General features: G+C 41.1%; 1 protein-coding gene across 2 annotated transcripts; it reads right to left on the reverse strand.

Moving 5' to 3' along the window:
- On the reverse strand, positions 1-24,118 carry LOC126597785 (uncharacterized). 2 transcript variants are annotated; one of them, XM_050264621.1, is made up of 2 exons: positions 23,448-24,104; positions 1-2,861 (listed from the first exon to the last, which is right to left on the reverse strand). In XM_050264621.1, exon 2 carries the CDS (start codon positions 1,544-1,546, stop codon positions 584-586), a length of 963 nt encoding a protein of 320 aa, XP_050120578.1. In that variant the 5' UTR covers positions 1,547-2,861; positions 23,448-24,104; the 3' UTR covers positions 1-583. The 2 variants fall into 2 exon arrangements, 1 of the variants encoding a protein (XP_050120578.1); XR_007614325.1 differs by lacking the exon at positions 1-2,861 and adding an exon at positions 4,781-7,603 and having other exon boundaries at positions 23,448-24,118.

Below are 24,118 nucleotides of genomic sequence, written 5' to 3' on the forward strand. Positions count from 1 at the left end.
CCCTCCTCCAAAAGTATGCGATGCATGCAAGTGGTGGGACTGATTCCTTTTATGTCGGCCAATGTCCACCTAATTGCTGTTTTGTATTCCCTTAGCACCCTTACCAACTTGTCCTCCTCTTGTGTCGTGAGTGTGCTTGAGATGATGACGGGCAATGTCTCATCATCGCCCAAGAAAATGTACTTCAAATGGCTTGGCAATGGCTTAAGTTCAAGTGTAGGTGGCTGCATAACTGAGGGAAATAACTTATTAGCCAAAACTGAAATGGAAATTGGGTCCAAAAACTTACCAAATTGTAGTGGCAATGATTCGAGGGCAGCCACCATCCCAATCACGTCTTCATTAGGGGGCATGGTAAGGGAAAAATCATTCATGCCGTGGGGATGCATGGTTACTGCTTCATTATTTTGAATGTCCATTCCTCGTACAATGACCAATTCAAGTGTATCGTCATTCAATTGTTCAAAATGGTTCTGCGCCAAAGAAGCAAATACATCAATAGAAAAACATGGGTGATCCTCACTAGGATACTTGATAGAATCAGAAAGATTGAAATTGATAACTTCCCCATCAAATTCCATTGTCAAAGTTCCATTAAACACATCAATCTTAGTACGGCAGTTTTCATGAATGGCCATCCAAGGAGGATGGGTAATGTAGGGTAGTGGTCCGACTCGTCCATTTCAAGCACGTAGAAATCCACCGGAAAGATTAAGTGATTGACCTGGACTAAAACATCTTCCAAAACTCCCTTTGGATAGGCATTAGATCTATCGGCCAATTGTATAATCACACCATCATTTTTCAATTCGCCTAAGTGCATAGATGCATAGATTGAATAATGCATGACATTTATAGATGCACCTAAGTCTAACATGGCAGATTCAAAATGAGTATTCCCAATTACACAAGGAATGGTAAAACTACCCGGATCCTTGCATTTAGTGGGCAGTTTACGCTGTAAAACAACAGAGACATTTTCACTTACCTTGATAACCTCCTTGCTCGAAATTCTCTTCCTAGTTGTGCAAAGTTCTTTCAAAAACTTGGCATACCTTTGAACTTGCTTAATTGTATCCAAAAGTGATATATTGACTTGAACTTTTCTAAACGTTTCCAAAATATCCTTTTCCGCGTCCTCCTTCTTTGATTGCATAAACCTATGAGGAAAGGGTACATTTGGAGGAACAACGTTAGAATTAATCAAAATTGGAACTTCCTTACCTTTGTTGGCCGAATTGGAATGCTTAGGAGCTTTTGGGGCCTGCGGCAAAGATGTTTCCACCCTTGCCGTGGGGGTGCTTTGCCCCTCATCTTCAATTATCAACTCTTCAACCTCGTTGGAACGTGAATTGGACGGTTGGGGATCAGATCCAACTTGTTTTCCATTTCGCAAACTTATGGCTTTTGCAGATTCGAATCCTCCTTTCGGGTTGACAACGGTTGAACTAGGCAACTTACCTTGCTCTCTGAATTGTCCTACAAACTCCGCAATCTGCCCAATTTGCTTCTCCATTTGGTCCACCCTTTTGTCTTGGTTTTTCATTGCTTTGGCTTGATTTTCTTGCCCCTGAGACAAATTGGTGAGTAACTTAAGAAGTGTGTCATTATCTAAAGATGTACCTGAGATGTTTTGGGCAGGTTGTTGTGGGGCTTGTGTTGGTGCGTATTGCTTGGTATAGAAGCCCAGAGGTTGCTACCTAAAGCTTCCTTGTTGTTGGGGCTCCCTCCACTTGAAATTTGGATGGTTTTTCCAACCTGGCTTATACGTATTAGAATATGGATCGTTCCTTGGCTGGTTGTGGCCTTGAAATTCAATTGCATTGGCGCTTTCTCATCCACCATTTTCAATCAATTGAGGGCACTTTTCAGTGGCATGTCTTTGGATATAACACACACCACATACATTTGGTTTTTTCATCCTTATTCCTTTAGCCATCTGAGACACAATGGAAGTAAGATTAGCTAACTACGATTGAATGTCGGATGTGGAACTTACCTCATTCACTTGCTATCGTGGGGTGTCCCTTTGACCAACGCCTTCATATTGTTGAGCATTCAATGCTCGGTTAGCAATTAAGGTCTTGGCAGCCATGGGTGTTTTGTCCACCAAAGCTCCTCCTGCTGAGGCATCTAGCATTTGTCGTTCAATTGGTAGAAGCCCTTCGTAGAAATATTGAAGAAGAAGCTCCTCCTTCATCTGGTGCTGTGGACATGAAGCAACAAGGGTTTTAAAACGCTCATAGTAAGTGGGAAAGGATTCACCTTGGTTTTGTTAAATGCCACTAATCCTTTTGCGTAGTAGAATGACTCGAGAAGTTGGGAAAAACTTCTCTAAAAATGCCCGTTTCATACTCTCCCATGATGTGACAGTTCTGGGGGCTAGCTCATACAACCAATCTTTAGCCTTTTCTAAGAAAGAAAAGGGAAAAGCCTTCATTTTCAGAATGCTCCCATCAACATTCACAGGGGTCATGCTCGAACAAGCAACCTCGAACTCCTTCAAGTGTTTATTAGGATCTTCCATGAACATCCCGTGGAACTTAGGAATGTGATGCAACAAACTTGATTTCAATTCGAACTCGTTCGTCTTCCCTAAGGCAGCTAGGGGGTATTGGATGCATAGGGGAGCGGCATTGTCCAATCCCGAAGCGGAAAGCTCATTGATTGTTCGATTGTCCGCTGCCATGTTGGGATCTTCCTCTTTTTCTTCAAGTGGATGTTCTTCAAACTCAGGTTTAGGAATAGGTGGGTTACGATCTTGCTGATTCCTATTCCTTCTCAAAGTCCTCTCAAAATCATCTTCAAAGTCCAAGATATGCTCACGAATCGGATGAGAACTCCGAGTCATAAACTAGTATCTAAAACAAGAAAACAAACAAGGTCAGTAACTAACATAAAAACACACGAAAATAAACAAAAACACAACCTAGACCTTCCAACATTTGCCTCAGGGATTTTCACTGAAACATGACATGTTAAAAATCATCATTCCCACAAATTTTGGTCATCTTTACACTTGAGCACATACTTAATCACAGTCACCACTTACTAGTTCACAATTAACAAACAACACTTTAGAGCTCTTTTTCATACTCTTTTTTTTTCCTACCCGTGCCTTATTAAGGACTTTGGCACACACACACACAAAAAAATCACTTCCCCCACACTTGCTTTTTGCAATACATTGATAAAAAAGGAGTTCATTTTAAGTCATGCTTTACTATGCTTCAAGAATAAGGGTATGGATGGTCCTAAAACTAGGCTAGGTAAGGATAGTGTGGGTTAACAAAGAACATAGGCTTAACAAGGTTCAACGGGGTTAAACTTAAACACATATTGAAATAGGGGTACGGCAATTTGGCTTTGGTGGTCACTACACAACTTCATCTTGAATATGTGTTATGCAAATCAATAGCATGCTTTGAATGAAATAGGCATGAGTTCTAGCATTTGGAACTAAATGATGAAACACCTTCTAAGTAGCAACCAAGCAAAGAATAATGAGATCATGCAACGACTTTAGAACACAATGGTGCACAGATTATTAACTCTCTAACTAAACGTTTTAGGCTCAAGTCTCACAAGGTTGTAGCGTTCATTTGAGTTCTTTCCTTCAAGCATGTTACAAAAACTGAATTTCCCTTTATGATTACAGGTGAATTTATAAATTATAACCACAACCAAGCATACACCAAAGAGTAAATCAAATTTTCATCCATGTTTATATCTTTCTTTAATAGTCATGTACTTAAAAACCAAATCCTCATCATTGTGTTGGAAGGTACCCTAAGACACAAATAAACACACAAAAACAACTCTTTTTGAGTTTTTCAAAACAATTTTTCAAATTTTTATGAGATTTTCGGATTTTTATGTCAAAACACACTAAAACACTCCAAAACAGCAAGGAACAACACCAGAAGTAATGAGTGATAAACTCCTACGAATTTCATGGAAAACAACGAATTTCATGCAAAACAACTTGGTTAACAATTTGATAGGTGCATATTTATGCAACTTAGTTAGCTTGTTTCTTGGGTACTGTATCTGAAGGGTACTGTATCTGAAGGTCTATGGTTCAGACAGGGTGCCACTAATCTCACAGCCTTCTCCGATGCAGACTGGACTGGCTGTCTATTTGATCGCCGTTCTACTAGTGGCTACAATATCTTTCTCGGATCCAATCTTATCAGTTAGAGTGCCAAGAAACAGGCTACTGTGGCACGGTCATCCACAGAGGCGGAATACAGATCTCTAGCCCACACTGCAGCTGAACTGACTTGGATCTGTAAAATTTTTCGTGACCTTGGTTTTCCTCTCTCTCAGGCTCCCACTCTCTGGTGTGATAACATTTCAGCCATCTCTCTTGCTTCTAATCCGGTCTTTCATGCCCGAACTAAACACGTGGAGATTGACTATCATTATATTCGCGAGTTGGTCTTAGCTAATCTCATCAAGGTTCACTTTGTTTGTAGTCAGGATCAGCTCATTGACATACACACAAAGTCTCTGTCCAAAGGTCGATTTACTGCTCTAAAATCCAAGCTTCCTCTTGGTTCTTCCATTGATCCCAAGCTCAGCTTGAGGGGGTGTATTGAGAGACCTAAACCAGTCACAATTTAGTTACAACAGTAAATAGTTAGTTGTGGTATTTGTGTAATTAGTTGTAGAAGATAAGGTCACTTATGTAAAGAGTCTTTGTGACTATATATATCCCTGTGTACTGTCAATTAAAATATGAATGAGAAATATCTTCTTTAACACTTTCTACAAACTTATCGGATCCAATATTCCAAGTCTCCTCGAATGCTTGTGTACAAAATGGGATGACCGAAAGTCGCAAACGGCATGCACATGCCGTAACTCATGACGTATTTTCTAATACACTCAAATATTTTAGGGAAAACTAATGTGAAAAAGACTTGAAAACTTTGAGTTTTAACAATAAGGACAAAATAAAAGATAAAATGAATAGTACCGGAATTGACATTTTAGTGTAAAAATATGGTTTTTCATTAAAGTTGACAGTATCAGAAACTTTTCGTTAAAGTTCCAAATATTTTTCTTGTGACTAATTAACAGCATATAAATTATTCATATTTTGTCCAATTAATATGGAATGGTTAATTAATAAAAAAAGCACGTACAAAATCTTCGAGAAAATTGTTTCTTCGCTCTTCGCGATTAAAATTTCCAGGGACTTTGAAACCTACATCCAAAACGATAAATGTATGTCCCAATTTCGTGTGTGCGAATATAGGTTTATTGTGTTTGTAAATGTATGTCCCAATTTCGTGTGTGCGAATATAGGTTTATTGTGTTTGTGGTAGCTATTTAAGGGATCACCATTTATGTTTATTTGGTTGTGTTTGTAGTAGCTATTTAAGGGATCATCATTTATGTTTATTTGTGCAAATTATCTTTAGATCAATGTATTAATTGGTCGCCAAAAAAAGTGTACCCATGTGACATATACTTGTTTATCAATAAAATGTCTCTATCGCTTCATGTACATTGCATATGTTTTAGAGATAAAGAAACATATGAATGAATTATGTCACCGAGTTACAATACATTACAAAATAAACCCTACATTTGCATATCAAAATATTTATTAAAAACGTGTGTTCCTAAATCCTATATATATATATATCAGTCGGTCTAGGTTGGATCCGGTTGAGCCTAGATGGTCCTCTCACAAAAATCGTCTAGTGGTCTATCTCATGTTTCACATGTGGTTTTTTTTGGACAACATGTTTCACATGTTTTTTTTTTTTTGGACTAAATGTTTCACGTGGATTAATTTTGGAATGTGCTATCCACACACTTTATTTTACTTCTCACACACCAGCTTGATAATTTATATCCGTTGATCTTCTTCAATTCATCCGATCCGACGACCGAAAATTAAAAAGGTGTGTGAAAAGTAAAATGGGATTTGTGGATATTACATCCCTTAATTTTCCATATTTCATTGCTGAAGTTCATAATTTTCTTGGGAAGTGGATTGGGGGTGTGCGTGTTCGACATATATCGTGAAAATATTGTGCACACGTGATGTGATTCAATGTCTATATTATGACATTTTATTCATATATGTAAGTTTAAACTTTAAGGATCATAGGGCTTTAAGTCCTATCTGACATCTTTTAAAAAGCAAAAGGGTACGTATCCGATATCCGACAAGTGCCTAGTTCAGGTACATAATCAATAAGCTTTTAGGCCATCTCTAATGGAGATGACAATATTATCATAGGGCAATTTTTAGCCCATTTTTTTTAACAAAATTCAACTTCAATGGAGGGCTGAGCCAAACACAAGTGGATCTCTTCAAGTCAAATTAAAGCATTTTGGCCATCGGGTTGGGCATTTTAAGCCCGCCTGGTAGCCCGTTTGTTGGGATTTTTTTTTTCCATAATTTTTTTTCGTGGAAATAAATTGCACACAATGACTTTTCTTCCATAACTTAATGTGCGACCATGATTTTTCAAGGCCGAAGTAAGCCAAATCTGAATACACATACTTCAAAAGGCAGATCATCGACTCAATAGCCTCTAATGCGGAGTTGACTAAACAGAGCAGCGATGTCTTCAGCATCCTGTTCCGGAATCAGCAGGTGAAGTCCGACGACTTCGCTGAGATTGACCATGCATGCTTGTTTCGCAAGATACAAAAGCTTAATCCTGCAAAGAATTAGCGAGTTTTCTATGGTCTTGGAGTCCTTACAATCTAAGGATTGGTGTGCACCGCAAGTAATCACACTCTTAAGAATGTGCAATGTCTACTTCCTAGATATCATATAGGATTCTCCCAGTTTAATAAGGATCCTATTATCCTAAAAGACAATCTCCTCAATTGGTATAAATACACCATTTTAGAGTTCATCTCTGGTAACATAATTCTTACATACTTATTATTTCGCCTACTGCTTGATTCTTAATATTACTTACTAACTTGACCGTCAGAGAGCCTTTGATCGGCACACCCCTCTGCCCGGTTTTTGGCTTGCTTACGGTTGTTTGCTTTTTTATAGGTACTTGGATTTGAGCATCTCCACTCTCTACAGCAGTGCATAAATTCAGTTCCAGTAATTGTTGCTTTCAATAAGAGTGAACTCATATTCCTCATGACCAAATCACTCCACTGCTGCTATGACTAATTCAACCCGACCACACTATTCCACTGCCTCAAGACACGACATCATTTTCATTAACAAAGATGTTCCCCCAAGAAGAAAATTTGGGAAAGTCTATTGCAGATCTATACTACTGTAGACAAGCTTCAAAGAGATTCACGAATTAGATAGCAAACATATAAATGGAGTAAGGCTAAGATGGTCTTGATGACGCTAGATAGATCTATTCTCAAACAAGCTCTGAAGCTTAGATTTAAGGCTAGCAACAACGAACCATGATATGAGGCATTGCTCGCCAGGCTAAGGATTGCGGCAGAATTGCAAGTTAAGGAAAGGTCAGTCAATTGCAACTCAATGCTGATAGTTAACCAAGTTAAGGGTGACTACGTAGTTCATCATCTGACGATGAACTCTACCTCGCCAAGGCGCTGCTCGAGTACCTTGCTTCCTTGAGCATTGACGAACCTGAACCAAAAGTAGTCGCCATTATCGACATAAGGGAGAACTGTATGGACGAGATCATTGACTATATCCAAGACAAAAAGTTTTCTGAAGATTGCCACTTGGCCAGGAAACTGGTCCAAAAGACCTCACGATATACAATTATTCGGTAGCTCTATCGACGTTTATACTTTTGACCCTACACTCTATATGTCACCTCGAAGATGGACCTACATATCCTAAGTGACATCCATATGCAGGAACCATGCTGGTGGAAGATCAATCACACATAAGGCATTGACAGTAGGATACTATTGGCCCACCATGTGACAAGATATCGTAGATTGCACTCAGCCTTATGATAAATGTCAAAGGTATGCTCCCATGAACGATCAACATGATGAAGAAATTAGTACTCTAATAGGGGCATGGACTTTCATGCAATTAGGAATCCATCTAGTCGGACCACTGAAGAAAGCTTAAGGAAATAAGGAATACTTGATAGTTGCCACAAATTACTTCTCTTAGTGGATTGAGGTAGAACCTTTATCTAGGATCACTAAGGCAGATGTGAAACATTTTGTTTGGAAGAACATTATTTGTCATTTTGGAATTCCCCATATCATACTTACAGATAATGGGCTACAATTTACTAGCTCTGAAGTCATGAACTGGTACAAGAAACTCAGCATTTGCCATCTCACCTTCATCTTTCGTTCTACCCTCAAGGCAATGGGTAGGTGAAAGCTTCAAACAAAACCATCTTACAATACTTGAAGAAAATGCTAGAATAGAAGAACAAGTGGCCAGAAGAACTGCCTGGAGTTTTATGGGTATACTGGACAACCACTCAAAAAGCAACTGGAGAAACTCCTTTCTTTATGGCTTACAGAACATAAGTCGTCATTCTAGTCCAAGTTACTGCGATGCTTGTTGGAAATGTGCCTTAAAAGCCAATCAGATGATTATACTTTATAGACATTTCACATGTTAAACTAATCTAGTTTAATATAAGGGAAAAAATTATTGTTTAAAGCCGTCTCATATAAATGTTATATGCTTGAACAATAAGTCCAAGGAATATGTGATTGGGAGAACGTGATATAAAGAAGTTAGATTTATGAAACCGTTCTCTTTTGTACACATATCCTAAACGTTCCTGATCATAGGATTGCCAATTGGACATTGACAGTCGTTAAGATCAGTACGTGTTATGTCTTCTCTCACGGAGAGTGACTAGTCTCGAGTCATTGGTGTGACTGATACCAAGACAAGTATGTAGGTGCTCAATAGAGAATGAGTCCACTGAATGCGAATAACAAGGATTTGTCGTACTCATATCACATGAGAACTCATGGTTAGGATAATGCAAAGTAGTCATTTGACCTGAGGCATCATAGTTGTCTTGTGGTTAGGTCCTTAATCTTTGACTATGTCAAAGGCACTTCGTTAGAGGGTGTCCACGACATAGTTGGGGTTAAGCTACTTAACCATGGAGGTAGGTGAATGTGCAACAAAGGATCTCTAACCTTCAAAATGTTGAAGGAAAATACTATATGATATGATTAAGAATCTCTAACTAGAATATGAATGAGATTTAGGAAGTCGTTCCAAATTACATTCAAGGTAATCATATAAGTAAGAGAATCACATTGGATAGTAGACATAAATAAACTATCAAACTAAATAATAGGGTCAGGAGTATTGTATTAGAGAAAGACCATTTTGCATTTGTAATCTGAAACTGAATAGGTTCTCCAACCTCTTCTGACTAGCTTGAGAGCCATGACATACTGCTAGGTGTCACTCATGGTTTGTCAAAGCCATAATGGTATATAATCACTTAAAGGAGAATTGAAAGTAAGTTTCAATTCATAATCGATTAGTAAGAGTTCTAATTGCCCATTGCCTTGCTAAAAGGAACCTAATAGATCACACACCATGCAAGGTAATGACTGAAGGAAATAACAAAGATGTGTAAGGACTATTAAATAGTTTAATTGTATATAGAAATGATTAATTAAAGTTAATTAATCAAGAACGAAAGGTTCGTCTTAGGCTTTAAGGTGGGTTTCGGGACTCAAAAGGGTTTTGATCCACAAGGCACATAAGGTTTAAGTTGTGTGACAACTAAAACAAAATGGGCAATTAACTCACTAACAATTTGGAGGCCAGCTTTGCATAGAGAGAAAGTGGTTTTGGACTTATTACAAGTTTGCTACTCCATTGAAGATATGTATAAAAGTATCTTTATAGCATTTTCTTCATTTATGGTTTCTTTGAGGAAAGATGAGAGAACACAAGCTCTCTCTTTCTCTCTAGGAGGCTGGACACTATGGGTGAAGATTGCTATTGTTTGTACCATACTTGACCAATCCCGAAACTACTGAGCACCGGTCAACGTTATACCATCAAGGACCCAGAAGAGCTTCCTTTCAACCAGGAGGCCAATCATAATGCGACACGTGTCGACATCAGAAGCCAATCACAGCTCGACACGTGTCAACATCAGAAGCCAATCACAACACGACACGTGTCAATGTTAGAACAAAACTAGAAACTCTCCTCTATAAATAGGGATCATTCTCCCACAATAATCTCTAATGTCATTTTGTACTAAACTATTCACTAGAACTCACAAAATGAGAGCTTGAACCTATGTATTTGTGTAAACCCTTCACAATTAATGAAAACTCCTCTACTCCGTGGACGTAGCCGATCTGGGTGAACCATGTACATCTTGTGTTTGCTTCCCTGTCCTTATTCATTTACGTACTTATCTTCACTAGTGATCGAAGCAACCAAGCGAAAGTCACAAACCTGACACTTTCTGTTGTACCAAAGTCCTCGCTGATTTTGTGCATCAACATTTGGCGCCGTCTGTGGGAAATCGACACTTATTCCCACTCTCTTCAGCTTTGTCAAGCTGGTTTCCACCACTCGTACACTTTCTTTTAGCCAAACATCTCTCTCCAACATGGGGAGCGAAAGAAGCCATAACACACAGAATGACACCCTCATTGGACCTAGTATGAAGTAACGAAAGCAGGAAGTAAATAGAGTTACTCTTCAAGCTAAAGTCGATGAGTTAGAAGCTCAGAACAACAAGATAGTGATAAGGAACGAGGTCCTCCAGGAGCAGTATGAAAAACTTTTCGAGATGCTTCACGAGGCTAGGCATGCTCAAGCACACAAGCTCGTCACCCATGCTGAGGTCAACAATCATCTGAATGCCCCCAACACGGAAGGTCACCGATATCCAACACGGACATCCCTGATAGGGATCGAGCTACACATCAATGTGATAATCCACATGAGACCTCTCTCAACCCAGCTGCTTCAACCCGAAGCAGAAGGAGTAGAGGAAAGCACCTCCTCACAGAAGGAGTGGAAGGATCAAAAGCCGTCTATCGCGATTGTCGAGACTTCCTAAAGCAACGTCGGGAGAATCCCATCCACATAAGCTCGAAGATCAATGACCCAAGAGTTTCTGAAAGACTCGGTCCTCTCCCACGACCCAGGCCAGCAGTTAATCTAAGGAATGGGCAACAAGTCCCAGAAGAACATGAAGGTACAGGGGACTCGGAAGTGTTCCGACATACTCACTCTAGGAATCAGTATGACGAGTCCAAGGAAAAATCATGCTATCTTGATCAAACTTTCCTACTTCCAAGAGGCGATGGGGACTTACGGAAGAAAACTTCAGTGATGCACGACTCCACTCAGGACCCCCTCGTCCTACAGCTCCTGGAGGAAGTAAACAAGTTGAAGGCTGAACGTCAAGCCGAGATACCTGACTGGAACCAACCCAGGCCTGGCCCCTTCACAAAAAGGATCCTCAACACCCCCTTCAAGCGAAGACAAAGCAGAAGCTTGACTTACAACTCTATACTAGAAGGGAAGACCTGATTGAACACCTTAACCTCTTTGAGTCCACCATGGTATATCGGAGAAACACCGATGAAGAACGGTGCCTTCTCTTCCCCACTACCCTCTCTGGCGGAGCTTTAAACTGGTATTGCCGTCTTCCACTTGAGACGGTAGACTCATTTGAAGAGTTGAAGAAGTTGTTTGTCTCTCAACACATCTTCCAGACCGATCGCTTGCATTCCGCAGATGACTTGTACACTATTCGCCAGAAGCCGGACGAGTCATTACGAAAGTATGCTGGTCGCTTCAGCCATGAGTATTCTCGTTGCGCTGAGGCAGATGACAAGACCGCCCTCAAGGCCTTCACGGCAGGCTTACGTGACTGTTTCTTCAAGTACATGATCAATGCCAACACTTGGAAGACTTACTCTGAGGTGATGGCACAGGCTTACAACCATGCCTCCGCCGAGGCAAGGACATATCAAGGGAAACCCCCTACAGTCACCCCTTATCAGCAAGTAGGGAGTGGAGGCCAGATCCAACCGAATGAGAAGACCTCAACCTTCCAAACGGTAGCAGCACACCCCCTTGCCTCATTTAATGCTTCGCCAAGTCAGCAGACATATCAATCCCAGGGCAAAAGGAAAGATTTCCATCCTCACCAATCTCATTTTAATAAAAAGAATAAGGGGCACTATCACGATAACTCAGGATATCGTCACAATAACGCCCGTCCCCAGGCAGTCAATGCAGTGGGCCAATCACATGTCAAGACAGGCCCTACCCCGAGGTATGAGACATACACACCTTTGAACGCTACATGCGCGGCCATATACCCCAGTATAGCTCATATGATACCAAAGCCAAAGCCAAGACAGCCAGATTACAAGTTCACGAAAAACACGGGCATGTTTTGCTGCTACCACGAGTATAATGGCCATGATGGCGAGGAGTGCGTCATCCTCCGTGATCATATTGAAGCTTTGGCACGTGAAGGAAAAATTGATCAGTTCCTCCTTCACCCTCCAAGGGATAACTGTAACTAACGCCAGGTGAATGTGATATATTCTATAAGCGGCGGCACACCTATGTCTGAATCTTCCAATAGGGCCATGAAAAACAGTGAACGAACTTTGAGACCTGGTCATCAAGTGTTTCACGTGGAAGACATCAGGGGAGGCAAGTATCAAAAGCCTAACTGGGATCCAATATGTTTCTACCCTGAGGAAGAAAGAGGTATCATCTACCCTCACAACGACCCGCTGATCGTGGAGGCTCACATAGCAAATTTTAATGTGAAACGAATCCTGATAGACACAGGTGCTTCAGTCAATATCATGTTTGCTGAAGCTTTCAAGGCACTTAATGTAGCTGAACACTTGCTCGATAGCTCGATTTCTCCTCTGATAAGCTTCTCTGGCGATATCGTGCAACCTTTAGGGAGTATACACTTACCCTTCACCATTGGTACATGCCCCTACACAGCTACTATTACCACTAACTTCCTAGTGGTCAATTGCCCGACGGCATACAATGTCATCTTTGGGCGCACAGGCATCAATGATCTCAAGGCCATGGTATCCACACATATGTTGTTGATGAAGTTTCCAACCCCTTTCGGCAATGGATACATCCGGGGAGATCAACTTAGTGCTCGATCATGTTACAACACTTCAGTTAAGCAACAACACCTGCCTGTCCCCAAGGAGACTCTCTCTATACATAACCAGGTAGTAAAGACCAGTCCAGATGAAGCCAACTCGGATCTTCATGATGGCAACAGTCAACCCGACGACCCTCGAGATGACTCATTCACCCAGCAAGCACAACCCGCTAAAGAGTTAGAGAATGTCTCTATCTCTAAAGACCATCCAGATCGCATGGTGAAGATTGGCACCACTTTGTCACCACCCCTTCGGTTGTCGCTGATCTCCTTTTTGCAAGAGAACGCCGAGGTCTTTGCTTGGTCATATAAAGATATGCCGGGCATCTCTCCCGATATCATCTGTCACCACTTGAGTATTGATCCCAAGACCAAACCAGTAAAACAGAAGCGAAGATCTTATGATGTTGAACGATACGAGGTGATGAAAGCAGAAGTTGAAAAACTCAAGGACATAGGCTTCGTCCGTGAAGTCAATTACCCAACATGGGTAGCAAATGTTGTCCTTGTTAAGAAAAATCCGACCAAGGAAAGTCTCCTGCTTCAAAAGGTCTTGTGGAGAATGTGTGTCGACTACACCGACCTAAACAAAGGATGCCCGAATGATAGTTTCCCCCTTCCTCTCATTGATAGACTTATAGACTCTACGGCAGGGTGTGAGCTCTTGAGCTTCATGGACACTTATTCAGGATACAACCAAATCCTCATGAACCCCTCAGACCAAGAACACACAACCTTCACTACTAACAGGGGACTATATTGCTACAAAGTCATGCCCTTCGGTCTAAAGAATGCAGGAGCAACTTATCAGAGACTGATCAATTCAATGTTCACCGAACAGATTGGGAAGAGCATGGAAGTTTACGTTGATGATATGTTAGTCAAGAGCAAACATGCTGACCAACACATCACCAACCTATCTGAAACTTTCACCATTCTAAAGAGGTATCGAATGAGGTTGAACCCCAACAAATGTGCCTTCGGCGTGGGCTCTGGCAAATTCTTAGGCTTCATGATTAGCCAACGAGGCATTGAAGCTAACCCCGAAAAGATCAAAGCAATCCTCGACATGAAAGAGCCAGTAACTTCAAAAGACATCCAAAGCCTTACTGGCAAGGTGGCAGCCTTAACCAGATTCATCTCTAAGGCCACAGACAGATGTGCTCCTTTCTTCAAAGCAATCAAGGGAAATAAGAAGTACATTACATGGACGGAGGAATGTGCCAAGGCATTCAGGAACCTCAAAGAGTACATGAGTAAAGCCCATCTGCTCTCCAAACCAGAAGTTGGTGACACTCTCATTATCTATCTATCGGTTTCGGCTTCAGCAGTCAGTTCTGTTCTTATTCGAAATGACAGTGGTGTCGAACGGCCCGTCTACTATGCTAGCAAGGCCCTACAAGATGCGGAGACACGATACTCCAACATTGAGAAATTAGCTCTAGCATTGGTCATGTCTGCTCGAAAACTTCGCCCTTATTTCCAAGCACACGCCATCATCGTGCTTACCAATCACCCTCTTCGACAGATACTCCAGAGTCCTGACACGTCTGGGTGAATGATCAAATGGGCGATAGCATTGGGTGAGTTTGACATCTCCTACCAACCAAAACCAGCCGAAAAGGGTCAAGCAGTAGCAGATTTCATCGCCGACTTCACATATCCTGTTGACATTGCTTCTACACATGAAGCAATAGCTTCATTACCATCGGAAGCTCAGAAGATAGAATTAACAACCCCAGCATGGAGTCTGTATGTTGATGGCTCATCCAACCAACAGGGCTGCAGAGCAGGATTAGTCATCACTACCCCTGACAAAGTGGCGATAGAATACGCTATTCGTTTCAAATTCAAGGCATCGAACAACGAGGCCGAATACAAAGCCCTTCTAGCAGACTTACGTTTGGCCAAGCACCTTGGAGTTAAACAAATTGATATCTTCAGTGACTCCCAACAATTAGTGGTCAACCAAGTCACGAACAACTTTGATGCTAAGGATAGCTCCATGGCAGCATATCTTGTGCAAACACGACTTTTGCTCAAGCACTTCCACTACCAGATCACCCAAGTTCCTCGACCGGCAAACAGTCATGCAGACGCTTTGGCCCGCCTCGCCTCGGCAGTGGAAGACAAGATTGGGAGAAAAATTCATGTCGAATTGTTGGCAGCACCAAGCACCATGGTCGCGGAAGTGTGCAATTTACAACAAGGAGATAATTGGATCACCCCAATTTATAAATTCCTTGCCCATGGCACCCTCCCAAATGACAAAGTCCAAGCTAAGCAGATTCGATACAAGTCTGCTCACTACCTGATCATTAATGACCAACTCTACAAGCGCGGTTTTACCCTGCCCTACCTAAGATGCCTTACACCTGCGGAGGCAGAAATTGTCCTTCGGGAAATACATGAAAGAGTCTGCGGAGATCATGCTGGGTCTCGATCCCTAGCACACAAGACTTTTCGCCAAGGATACTATTGGCCAACACTCCACCAAGATGCCATCAGAATATCTCGCTCATGTGATAAGTGTCAACGCTACGCAACTATCCCTCACTCCCCTCCCGAGCTGCTCACTCCTATGATCAGCCCTTGGCCCTTCGCCCAATGGGGACTTGATTTGATCGGCCCAATGCCTGCAGGGAAGGGCAAGGTCCGCTATGCAATCGTTGCAGTTGACTACTTCACAAAGTGGGCTGAAGTAGAACCCTTGGCAACCATTACTGAGGGAAAAATAGAAGACTTCGTATGGAAGAACATCCTCTGTAGATTCGGCATTCCCAATGCGATAGTCACGGACAATGGGCGGCAGTTCGACAACAAGAAGTTCAAGATGTTCTGCTCTAAGTTCAACATTAACTTATGTTTTGCCTCTCCAGCCCATCCCCAGTCTAATGGACAAGTCGAAGCCGTTAACGAAATAATCAAGCGCACTCTGAAAACTAGCTTGGACAAAGCTAAAGGTTGTTGGCCAGAATTCGTACCCCAAGTTCTTTGGTCATACCGCACTTCATATCGGACTTCCACAGGAGAAACTCCATTCTCACTTGCTTTTGGTACAGAAGCAGTTGTCCCGGTTGAGCTTGAGCAAGCAACATACCGAATCCAGAATTACATGCAGAGTGAGAACGACAAACAACTCACCCTCAACCTGGATCTAGTCGAGGAACACAGAAATCAGGCTCACCTGAGGAATGTCGCCTACAAGCAGCGCATTTCCAACTACTACGACTCAAGGGTCAAACCTCGCTCTTTCAAAGTGGGAGACTGGGTACTGAAGAAAAGATTACTCTGTGATAGGGTCCCTAGTGAAGGAACACTCAGTCCTAACTGGGACGGACCATTCGAGGTCGTCGGCATCAGCCGCCCTGGCTCCTACAAACTCAGAAACTCCGACGGCAAGACCCTTGGCCATCCATGGAATGCTGACCACTTGAAGTACTATTACAAATAGACTCACATTGTACAAGTGTTAAGCTACAGCCGTTCGGCATCCTATGTAACAAAGACCATTTGGTATGAATTCAATAAAGAGGTGATTTAGCCAACTCGGCCATAAACTCTTTTCCATTCTGAGCAATGAAACACTCAAGTGTTGAAGCTTCAACGCAAATGTTTCCAATACAAAACAAAATCTAAGTATGTGTCAACAAGACTATACAAAGGATCTACATCATACATTCCAACACATTCATACATAAACATCATACATTCCAACACATTCATACATAAACATCATACATTCCAACACATTCATACATAAACATCATACATTCCAATACATTCATACATAAACATCATACATTCCAACACATTCATGCATAAACATCATACATTCCAACACATCCATACATAAGCCAACTGTGCTTCGAAAGGGTTCAACACACTTTGTGTCATTCGACATTTGCCACAATGTGCCTCGACACCTTGCCCTTATTCTCACCAACTAGGTGATGAAGGAACTCACCTTCGTACCACCAACTAGGTGATGAAATGTACAACCCGTACTCTAATATTATTTGGAAACTTGCCACCCTTATCACCAATCAGGTGAAGAAGGAACTCATCTTCATGCCACCAACCAGGTGATGAAATGTACAACGCGTACTTTCCTTCATGCCACCAACCAGGTGATGAAATGTACAACGCGTACTCTCCTTCATGTCACCAACCAGGTGATGAAATGTGATGAAAGGTGATTAAGGAATTCACATTCGTACCACCAACCAAGTGATGAAAGCAACCTACCATTCATTCCATTAACCAGAAGACGAGTGGTACAACTTGTCCATGTGAACTCCTAGCATTCACAAATAATAAAAAACTATCAAGCTTTACAACTCAACTAGGGGAGCATTTATGCCTAACAAGAGCTATAGTCACCAACAAAGTCTTATTGCAAGCCAACAATGGCTTCAGTGCATGGTATACAAAGATCAAGCTCTTCAGCCCTCTTGCATCTGCTTCAGACATTTCTCCTCTGTAACAATGCAAACACTACAACTCATAGAAAGCTTCAAACGCTCTTGATCAAGACTGTTCGAAGCAAATTCAATTTATATGGTTCATCCAAACCTTCGACTACTACAAGATGTGGCTTGCATCACAATCTCTCGCTTAACAGTATGGAAGCAAAATTTGTATACGTTGTCTCTCCCACATTTTCAAATTTCTAGTTTTCCCAAAAAACAAAAAAAAAAACAAAAAAAAAAACAAAAAAAACAAAAAAACAAAAAAAAAAACAAAAAAAAACAAAAAAAAACAAAAAAAAAAACAAAAAAAAAAAGGAAATTGGAAATTGGGAAATTCAACAAAGCTTCATCAATGGAACACAACTACAATCCTCAAAAGCTTCGCACTATCTTCATCAAGATAGTGTGAAGCAAAATCAATTTATGGTGCCAACAAAAGCTTCATCAATGGAGGACAAATATCAATCTCAAAAGCTTTGCACTATCTTCATCAAGATAGTGTGAAGCAAAATCAATTTATGGTGCCAACAAAAGCTTCATCAATGGAGGACAAATATCAATCTCAAAAGCTTTGCACTATCTTCATCAAGATAGTGTGAAGCAAAATTAATTTATGGTGCCAACAAAAGCTTCACCTATAAAGCTTCAACCCCAAAGCTTCACCTATAAAGCTTCAACACCAAAGCTTCACCTATAAAGCTTCAACCCTTCAACACCAAAGCTTCACCTATAAAGCTTCAACACCAAAGCTTCACCTATCAAGCTTCAATCCCAAAGCTTCACCTACAATACAAAATTTCAACACCAAAACATATAAAAGCTTCACACACTCTTCATCAAGATAGTGTGAAGCAAAATCAATTCATGATGCCCAACAAAGCTTCAACCTCAAAGCTTCACCTACAAAGCTTCAACACCAAAGCTTCACCAACAAAGCTTTTAAATATATATATATATATATATATATATATATATATATATATATTATTTTTAATTTTTATTTTTTCAGAAATTCGAAAATTCAAAAATCCGGAAATTTGAAAATTCAAAAAAAAAAATAAAAAAAAAATCAAAAAAAAAAAAAAAAAAAATCAATCAAAAAAAAAAATAAAAAAAAATTGCCTAGGCCTCCTCTTCTTTGGGCCTAACAACTTTCATAACAAATATATATGAAGAAGGAGTTTTGGGCTACCACTTAGAAAGGAAATGCCTCATTCGTCAACTCCCCCGACCAGAGACTTGGGGGACTCCTACCATATGCTACTGCACCTTGATACTCGGAAGTCTCAAGACCACTTAGTGACTTGGATTTTTCAAGTCTCCAAACGAGAAGTTTTCCTCACTCGGGAAATTAAGGGAGCACTACCTCAACCTACATGCTTCACTCACAAAGTTTCAACATACAAGCTTCAACAAAAGGAAAAATTCAAAGAACTTAGTGAAGAAGGCCTTGGTGTATTTAACACAATACGTTGAAATGAAGCAAATCTTGTTTATTGATATTCCCGATAAGTTACAAATATGTACATATACATGAATCAAAATAAACAAACAAGAGGAAGCCTTCACAAAGGTTGCTTAGGGGAAGTCTCAGCAGTCGGTAGAGCCCCAGAAAGAGAAAGCACTGGAGGGTGGTTATCCGGAGCCTCAGTACTGGAAAGAACCCCAGAAGGAGGAGGCATTGGAGGTTGATCATTTGGAGCTTCATTATGCGGTACAGCCCCAGAAGACGAAGGCAATAAATGCCTTTGGAACAAACCCACAAACCGCTGATGATCACATAAAACCTGACCATCAGCTTCCTTCATCTGGTCAAGCTTCCTCTTCATGTTTGTAGCATAGTCATGTGCAAGCCGGTGCAACTGTTTATTCTCATGCTTGAGCCCTCTAATATCCTGTTTGAGACTCATCACTTCAGCAGCCAATGATTCAACTTGGCGGGTTCTAGCAAATAGGCGTTGGGCCATATTAGACACAGAACACTAAGAGCCAGAGAATCCTTAACAGCCAACTCATCAGACCGTTTGGAAAGTAGTCTATTATCTTTGGGAGTGAGAAGGTTCCTGGCCACCACCGCAGCGGTCATATCATTCTTCATCACAGAATCCCCAACGGTAAGAGGACCAGTATGGGATATGAAGGATGGGCGCCATATGTTGTCTGGAGAAGGCATGGCTGTCTCTTCTCCAAGGTTCAAGTCAAAACGACGGTCGGAGGGGCCAGACATTTTCAAAGGTGTTGAAGAGGGAAGAGGTCAGACAAATCAAGATCTTAGAAGTGCAAGAAGGGAGCTTCTACTGGTGGAGATTCAAGTGTGATGTAGAACTTAATGCCAACCTCTATAAAAATCTGCACTTGACGAAGCTTCAGGAATCGAAAAGGCGTTTGCTTTCTCGAAAGCTGAGCTGCTCAGAGACCACGATGGCCGATCTCAGAAATCGAAGAAGCACCTGCTTTTTCAGCCTCGTCAGCACCTGTCACATGCACACTCAGCTTTGCGGAAATTACGGGCAATCTGTCGAAGATTTCTGGTGAAGTAGAAAGTACGTGAATCTTACTGTTCAATCACCACTCTCCACACGCACCATCAACTCCTCGGGTACCACATATAACTTTGCCAAAGATCTCTGACAAAGTTTAGGCACGAGAATTTCGAAGTTCCAGCTACCCTATTATTACCCACAAGGGTAAAGGAACAGAACCACTGCTTGACAACTGGAAAGTCTCTATGTGTGTCGACCTCCGTGTTCTGTGGCAAGACAGGCTGGCAAGAACGTCCAACCTTTACTCACATTCGAGAAAAGACTCCCAACATAATTACTTCCTCAAAAACCGAAGCGGCACCGCTTTCCGAATCTCGAGAGCCAGATCCCCGACGTGATTACTTGTTCGAAAACCGAAGAGGCACAACTCTCAGAACTTCGAGAGCCAGATTTCCTTAGATAAAGCTTGTCTGTAATCTTCACACGCAACATCAGCTTTCCAGATACCACATACCACTTTTTCAAAGTGCTCTGACAAAGTTAAAACACGTGAAGCTGGCAGCTCCCACTACATTGCTGTGACCAAGAAGGGTAAAGGAATAGCATTACTACTTGTTATTGGGAAATCCCTATATACATCGACCTCCCTCCTCAACGGACAGGCAAACCTGCAAAAATGCTCAACCCTTTCTCGCATTCGAGAATGCACCCTCAACATAACCTTTCGAAATACTCAGCTTTATTTCCCCCCGATAATACCTCAGCAAATAAGCCACACCAAGAACAAGAGTATCTCATATCATTAGGATCGAAAGCAAGAGTATCCCATATCATGCTTTCTCCCTGTCCTTGTCTTCGTCCTTGTCCACACCTGCAGGACAAAGAGAAAGAAAGCAGTCAGTCGGAACCTGAAATCAAACCTCCAATCTGGAACTGACTGCCTGAGACCTTTGCCTGGTTGCTTACTTAGCATTGCTCTCGAGAACTCATCCTCAACTGCTGTCAAGGTCATGAATTCCACCGGCACATACCTCATGACAGTTGATCAGATATTGACTCTTTACACTGAAGCTGCCAAGCATGGATGAGTCACTATGAAGGAATGTTCTGAAGGACCATTTAAATGCAAAGGTTGCACACCACTTCTGCCATGCAAAAGATTGAAGCAGAAGGTTCAACGGTGAGCTGAAACAGATCACTACAACACGACACATTTCCATACCACATTCATTATTCCGTCAACAACAAAAGTATCCCATATCATCAAGGTCGAACGTACTCTAGATTTGATGGACTTGTTTTGACCCTCAAATTCTTGAGTCGGCCTTATACTCTGAAGGGAACCAGAAAACCCTCCAGCACAGTTCAAGAATAAGCCTGTGGAAAGTTACTTCTTCAAAAGCAAAAGTATCTCATATCATCTCTTCTCCATTTGCTTCTCCTTATCCTGGTAGCTGAATGAGAGACAAGGAGAAGGAGAACAATCAACCGAAAGCCAAAGTCGAACCTCCGATCCTAGGTTGCTTGCTTGGAAGTTTGACTGCTTACCTTGTCTGTCACCTCTTTCGGCAGATCTCCTAGCTCGGCGACTTAGGGGACTCCTACTATAGGGTTTGTATCGCACTTGACCAAGCCCGAAACTACAAGTAAGCTTCAAGTGAAATTGATACATTACCTTGTGCATCTTCATCGGTTAAAGATACCACCCATGGATGGAGGAAAAGTACTTCCAGAGAAGATGTCACATCTACATATGAGACAGATAAGGCACGTGAAAATGATACCACACTTCAGTACTTAGAAGTTTCGTGATTACTCAATGGCTTGGATCTTGCAAGTCCCCAACCGAGGAGCTTCCCTCACTCGGGAACTTAAGGGAGCACTGTTTGTACCATACTTGACCAATCCCGAAACTACTGAGCACCGGTCAACGTTATACCATCAAGGACCCAGAAGAGCTTCCCTTCAACTAGAAGGCCAATCATAATGCGACACGTGTCGACATCAGAAGCCAATCACAGCTCGACACGTGTCAACATCAGAAGTCAATAACAACACGACACGTGTCAATGTTAGAACAAAACTAGAAACTCTCCTCTATAAATAGGGATCATTCTCCCACAATAATCTCTAATGTCATTTTGTACTAAACTATTCACTAGAACTCACAAAATGAGAGCTTGAACCTATGTATTTGTGTAAACCCTTCACAATTAATGAGAACTCCTCTACTCCGTGGACGTAGCCGATCTGGGTGAACCACGTACATCTTGTGTTTGCTTGCCTGTCCTTATTCATTTACGTACTTATCTTCACTAGTGATCAAAGCAACCAAGCGAAGGTCACAAACCTGACACTTTCTGTTGTACCAAAGTCCTCGCTGATTTTGTGCATCAACAGCTATCATTTTCTTTATCCATAGTCACTCATCTTCTTCCTTCACCATCCTTGGTGTCGAAAATTAGAGGTCTCAAACTTTGGAGACTTTTGGAGAATCCATTCACCCTCCTTCTCCAAGAAATCGTGGAGCAAATTAGAAGCAAGGAATGAAGGCCCGGCCTCTCTCTTGGGTGATTAGTCTTTCCTTATGCAAAGAGGATTCAATAAAGGTATAAAAGTTTCTCAACTCTCTTTGTGTTTTGAGTTGAGTTTTGGTTCACCACAACTACTAGGCTTTGAATTTCATGGTTTAAGTTTTGTTTTAAAGTGCTTAGAAACATGTTTCCACCATTTAATCATTAAATGCATGAATTATAACAATAATGTGGTTCAAATTCGCTTTTGCCGAAAATTGAATATAAGACCTCTCACTTATAAGTAAAGAGAAATACCATTAAACCGTAGTAATGGCTATTCAATTAATTGTTTAATGAGATGTTTAGGTGACATCGCCCACATGATGTTGGACCATTGATAAAGTAAACCTCGTGGGCAATGGACAGTGGTGAAGCTAGGAATTGACGGGAGGAGGGGAGAACTTAAGAGAGTGCAAGGTTCAAGAAAAAAAAAATCTTAGACTCTTAATCCTATAGTAGACTATGCTAATATGCCTAATAACTAATCCAACCAACAATTCAATTAACCAATACCAATAAGCATACAAATTATTCAATAAATAACAATTTAATTCAACTAATCATATGAATAATTGTATACATTAATTAATAATTCAATTAATTAATCAATAATCAAGATTTCAAATTTTAATTTTTACCCAAAACAATAATTTCATAATTTCATTCATCAATAATCATAGAATTCTTATCAAGAACCAATAACCAATAACCATATTAGTGCATTACCATAAGATTCTATACCAATTAAACAATAAATAATAAATTAGGGTTAGGGATCATAGATCTAGGAATTAAAAAAATTACCTAAAGAATGGCTTTGAAGGCAGCTGGCGGCTAAAGAGTGGTTGGAGCTTGGAGGAGTGGCTGGCGTGGAAGCAAAAAGCCAAATGGAACTTGCTGCTGGGAATTTCGGGGGGGGGGGGGGGGGGGAGAAGAGCACTTTGCTCTCTGTCTCTGATTGGCAAAGCCTCTTACTGAAGAAGATAGAGAATGGGGAAAGGGGGATATTTATACATATATTTTTTCTTCAAACATATACGAAATGGCGTTGTTTCGTTTGATTTTTTTTGTTACAGGACCAAAACAACATTGTTTTGGCCTAGATTTAAAAAAATAAAATAAAATTGGTAATCAGATTCAGTTCTGCGCAGCAGCAACAGAACACCAGAAATCAGCCATGGGAGGGGCAATGGGGCTGAGTTTTCCGGCGAGGGAAGGGGCTGAACCACTGCTCCAATCTTATTTTTCGGCGAGGAGAGTGGTGGCCACCACTCCTTGCCCTCACATAGTTTCGCCACTGGCAATGGATATGTAAATTCTCTTTTTTAATTTTAACAAAATTAATGAAAATACTATGCTTTCTAATTTCCCCTGTGTGTGTGTGTGTGTGTGGAAGATAGCTGTCATCGCACTCCATAAAACACACATGTTTCCTGAGAGAATTGGATTTCTCAACAACACACATATCACATGCA

Source organism: Malus sylvestris, chromosome 13, assembly GCF_916048215.2.
Source record: "Malus sylvestris chromosome 13, drMalSylv7.2, whole genome shotgun sequence".
NCBI classification, from domain to species: Eukaryota; Viridiplantae; Streptophyta; class Magnoliopsida; order Rosales; family Rosaceae; genus Malus; species Malus sylvestris.